The sequence below is a fragment of the Buceros rhinoceros genome, unplaced genomic scaffold (assembly GCF_000710305.1).
Source record: "Buceros rhinoceros silvestris isolate BGI_N320 unplaced genomic scaffold, ASM71030v1 scaffold1195, whole genome shotgun sequence".
NCBI classification, from domain to species: Eukaryota; Metazoa; Chordata; class Aves; order Bucerotiformes; family Bucerotidae; genus Buceros; species Buceros rhinoceros.
Window position 1 is genome coordinate 54,750 of NW_010412233.1, and position 5,654 is coordinate 60,403.

A 5,654-nucleotide genomic window follows, 5' to 3' on the forward strand; every position below is an offset into this window, starting at 1 on the left:
CCACTGGTTCTGAAGATTGGGGTAAATCTAATGTTCTATTGACATATGCTATAAATTTAATTTAATGCTGTGGTTCAGCTGTCTCTTCTGATATATCCTAGTAGAATCTATACTAAGAAGAGTGGAGCTGTTTCCTTATTTATGGGGTTTAAAATGCAGGGTTAGCAAGGGAAACATGTTAATTGAAACAGTGCTTGTGTATATTCTTGCAGTGGTTTGGAGAAGAATTTTGCTAAAATTTGTTTGTCAATTGGTTCTGAATATTAGTTGTTTAGTATTTTTCAGGTTTATTGTATTTTCTGTAATGAGAAAATCCTCTAATGAAGTTATTAAATAGCTCAATTTTTGTTTTTTAGGCATATTGGAGATAACATCTGTAGAAATCGGAGTTGTGGCAGTTAAGTCGGTTAAGAGCAACTACTATTTAGCCATGAACAAGAAAGGAAAAGTCTACGGCTCTGTAAGTATGATTTTTACCTTCCAAATGGATTGCACAGTCAGTGTAGTTCCCTCTCTTATGTACTGAAAACCCCACTTGTCTGTGTATTTCTACTAATTAGAGCTGAAATGAGTTGTTCATCAAAATTTCACCCGCTGGTAAACCAGCAGCACCACTCTCCATAATTTTGTTGTTGTTTGTTAGGCTTTTAGCATACCAAAGCAGCTGCTGGGATTTATCATGCTTACAGTTTTGGTCAGGTTTCTTATTAAGTAGCAGCCAATTGAGAGGGCCCTATGATATATACTTTAAGGCTGTTTTTCTCTCTGTGACTGTACAGTCACATTTAGCAATAATTCTGGGAGGAATAGAGTGTACTTGAAATTTTGGAAACTTCAGCTAATGGAGCAGACATACCAAATTATCAAACTACAAACTTCAAAGAAGAGATTTCTAGAGTAGCCATCTTTAAATTGACTGTATTAACATGAGGGGCAGTATACAGAGGCACAGACTTGTGTATCAGCAGATAGATAAGCTTTGAACGAGCAGAATATGGGGACCATTTGAAAACTGTCCATAAATGCTGTATTTGTATTTGTGTAAGTTTGGGATTACTGACACTTTCGGGGAAAAAAGCCAACAAACCAAAAACAAACAAACAAGAAAAACCCAAACCATAGAAAACCCACTAACTATCCAAATACTTTTAATAGTAAGCAATATGATCTATAAATCTGACTGCTACATTCAAGTGTACACTCACACATACACATAATTACACAGACACCATATTGCTCTGGTATTATATCTGGTAATTTTGCAACTTTTTGCCAGTTCTGGTGAGTTTGAGCTCACATAAATGTACACTTATTTAAGTCATTTACAAAGGTTATGAGCCAATCTTCAGATTGCTCAGTATTCAAAGCACGCACAGGCTTTAAAGAGAGCAGGTCACAGATGGGTACCGGGGGCAATCAAGCTACATCTCCTACCTCTGCTGAAAACAGTAAGGTAATGAATATCAGTCTCAACTGAGACACAAAGGTCTTGAAATCATTTGGCCTCTTTTTTAAGGAAACATTTCTATGGGTTGGGTTTAGTTCATACAAACTATGTAAAATGTCCTTCTTCATCTGCACTGTGGCTAGTCACTCCTGGTTCAAAATGTTACTTCTGACTTTGTAAACTCCTGAACAGGGTCAAAGAATTGCATTAAGGAATGATCAGAACAGAGAAATGTTTCTGAAACTCCTGTAAATGTGGATTTAGTTTCTAGAAATGGGCTGGTCAGAAATAAAGCATGATCAGTGCTCAGTCCTGTGTTGTTGAGAGGTATGAGTATACTGTGCTGTTAATGAAGTTACCACTTGTCAGTTAAGCTACACTTGTTGATCACGGGTATGCTTCTAGACATGTATGAAGGTGGTAGTAAAAATCACCATCTTCAACTCACACGTCTTAATTTACAGTGTTTAATTTAGTCATTTGTGATGGTCTGTCCCAAAGCCTGAGATACGTTTCCTACCCAAGTTTTTAGCCACGGCTGATATGGTGAGAATCCGTTCCAACAGTGTATACTCACAAAAGAAGTCAAATCAGCTTTCATGTACCAGGTGGAAACTGCTGCCATAAGATTCAGTAATTCATAGTGTATTACAAACAGTGTTGACAATAGGATAAGAATGTGGAAAGCCTTTTTTTTTTTAATTCCAGCTGAGATAATTTTTCAATATTCACATCATAAAATCACAGTAAAATGGCTTATCAAAACCTTCTCCATAATACTTTGGAGATTTCAAGAATGCTTCTGTTATTATTTTTCCCATCCTCCCAAGACTTGCAGTCAGACTCATATTACTACAGTGTGGCAGATTGCAGGTGGATATGAAAAACAGAACCAATAAAAATTTTTAAAACGCTCTAAAGCATGTGCACAATAGACATTGGTGCAGGGCTATGCTGAAATTTGTTTGAAACGAGCAAAGCAGTCCTGGGCTAGCACTCAGACCCCTGCCAATAAGACTTCTTAACCACATCACAACATCATCTGTTCTCTCTTTATTATCTAAGAAGAGAGATAAAAGTTTGGATTTGAGTATAATTCTGCATCTAGGAAAACAAGTTAAGTAAGACTGTTTCTATGTTCATCAAATACTTTTCCATTTGATTGACTTTGGTTAGAATGAGGGAGAAAAAGAAGACTCCCTATTTGGTTTCCTTAACAAAATAAGCTGCAGCACAAGTTACTGCAGTTTAGAACAGTCATTGATGGCCACTTGCCTTCTTAATATCTTGATGTCAGGGGTGGCATATGACAGTAAATAAATGTTAATTTATCTGTATGTAGCTTTGTGAGTATTGTAAAGAGTGAATATTTTGTAAAGAGTCTTCTCTTGATAGCGTCTTTCCCACCAGTTGTTGCTCAACTGACTGCTAATCCCCAAATCACAGAGCATTTGGGGAGCTAAATTGAGTTTGAATAAGTGCAGTTCAGTTAGGAAAACGTAAGCATGTGTTCTGTAGTCTTAGTAGCAACTAAGTAAATATTTATAGACCTAAAAATTATTACTGCATCAAAGTAATGAGTATTGACTAGTTTAAAAATTCCGATTTAAATTAATAGGAATGGAAAATATTTTAAAAATATTCTTACGTCCTTTTTTATTAAACATGAATACTTTCTGTATCTTTATTAGCTGAATATCTAAGAATTTTGATCATAATAAAAGATAAAACATCCCTGAAATTCCTATCTGTACCATGGAAATTGTTTTCTTATTCAGAATTTTTTTGTTGTCTTGTTCATAGACATGTTAAAAATACCACATGTAGTTCATATATCATACTCTGAGATTCTGACATGCTTCTGTCTGAGCTGTGAAATAACAACTTATTTTCTGAAATGCAGAAACAACAAAATGTGAATTTTTCATTGTTAATTTCTATGTAAAAAAATTAGTCCTCCTCTTCATGCTTCCACATGCTTGTATTTTTTATCCTTTCGAACAAACTGACAACCGGTTCTCCTTTAAAAAGAGAAAACCTTAATCACTGGTACCATATACAAAATTGCTTTCAAGTTTATTTAGTCAGTAAGAAAGAGGATCATACTTGATTTTTTTTTTTTTAGGCTAAGCCCCTCTTCAGGTCAGCAAAATAAACAGGTACATCCATCGTAACAGCAGCATAACAGCAACTTGCACCCATCCAAAAAAACCCTTTTTCATGGCCAGTGTGGTGTAAAGGACCTTCCTTTTAAGAAGCAGGCCTATGCCATGCATAGTTGTTTAACATGTGGTATCAATAATCTTGTTCAAGATATTTGAGGGTTATATTTGTTAGAACTGAAATATGATGAATGCTTCCAAGATTGCTACCTCATACTTTGAGTTTGTGACTGAGAATTTGATTTAATATTGTTGCCGTATTCCAGTAAAGAGAAGTTTAATTTCAGCTGTGAGTAAATTATATCACTTTACTGCTATAATTACGCACTGAATAATTGATCATGTGTTTTGTTGGTTTCACTTTTTGCAGTCTTTTAAATGCTATGAACACAGTGAAACTTTTCTTTAAATATACCCTGGAATCCTAAAAAGATGCCACATACAGAATGCTGAAATATTCCAAAAGATTTTTAGAAACTTCAGTATGCTGCAACTCTGAAAGATTATGTTTATTCTGAATTTGAGTATTTATTTTCTTCTTTCAACAGAAGGAGTTTAACAGTGATTGCAAACTGAAGGAAAGAATAGAAGAAAATGGATATAACACATATGCATCCTTAAATTGGAAGCACAATGGAAGGCAAATGTTTGTGGCCCTGAATGGAAAGGGAGCCACAAAGAGAGGACAGAAAACAAGAAGGAAAAACACTTCAGCTCACTTTCTTCCAATGGTAGTAATGTCATAGATGAAGGAACTGTTTTATTGAGGCAGTTGAACCAAAGGCTCTTACATCAAGAATAATTGTAATCCTCGTGAAGAATAAATGCAAACAAATAGTTCAGACAACTGCTTTTGTAAAAAGAGAGGAGGGGAAGCCTTTGAACATTTTGTGCTCATTGCTGGCACATGAAATACTTATATTTAGTTTGGTGTCATATCTTATAATCAAGACACAATCTGGAGCAAAGGGGATGAAAGTTATTGCCAGTGTGAACAATTTTTTTTTTTTTATCTTTGCAACAAAACTTAAGGAACGTCAGACAATCTGTTGAATGATCTTCATGGGGAAAGTTATTTATGGAATACTAATTCATGTCAAAGACCTTATTGCTCATTCAAGCCTAATGATCCAATGAACAGTTAGATATGCAATCATTTACTGGAAGCACTTGGGTCATATGCACAAGTAATGACGTTTCTGGAGAAGCCTTGTGAAAGAATGGGTAGGATTAAGATATAAAAGCAAAGTAGTGTAAAACTGTTCTAACAAAACGAATACTATGGTTTGCTTTTATGTTCTAAATTCATTTCTTTTTATTTCTCTCTAAGTTATTTATTTAATAGGGTGTTAAATATCTTTTTGATTTTAATTGTTTTCCTCATTTGCTTCTTTGTTACTTTCCCTTTTTCTCAATACTTCATGAAGGGGTTGGTAGGTTAAAATGTCAAAACCTCAGAAGTACTCTGAGAATAGGTGTTAGACAAGGCTTTAAAGGCAGAATTTAGTGTGTATAAACCATTTTTTTCTAAACTGTCTTGCACTTAAGCAAAAAGACCAAACAAGCAGTGCTTGGATTTATGGTATTGGGTGTCTTTTATATTGGAGGAGTTTCTTTGCTTATCAGCACTAAAGAACAAACTTCAAGAAAAACTTTGTTCAAAGGGTCTTTCTGCTATTTTGAAATTCAGAGAAAGGGCCACTGTACTTGGGTGTCAGTGCATCTGTGTGCATATTCATCTGACTTTGATTTCAATTTGGAACTAGATCTAATGCATTGCAATCAGTGCGATATTCTGCTGCAATCATTGGGCTGGAACCTAGATGTGAACAGCCCTGTTAAGGTCACCAAGATTGCAAAAGTTAAAATTAAACAGTGTAATTACCAAGTGTAAAATTTGGCCCCTGAAAGGTAAGTAAGAAGGCAACACAGTCCTGCACTCCTTATTTAATTAATATGCCCATTCAGCATGTACCAGCTTGTTGAATCATGGGCGTATAGTGGGAGTGATACCTAAATAAGGACTGAGGGACAGGAGATCCAAA

General features: G+C 35.1%; 1 protein-coding gene across 1 annotated transcript; it reads left to right on the top strand.

Annotated features, from left to right (window-relative positions):
• Positions 1 to 356: 356 nt before the first annotated feature.
• On the top strand, positions 357 to 4,355 carry LOC104493595 (fibroblast growth factor 10; the record flags this gene model as incomplete). Its single annotated transcript, XM_010136310.1, has 2 exons — positions 357 to 460; positions 4,158 to 4,355. Coding segments are annotated over 2 exons (302 nt in total), but the record flags the coding sequence as incomplete, so codon positions are not given.
• Between the last annotated feature and the right edge of the window lie 1,299 nt (positions 4,356 to 5,654).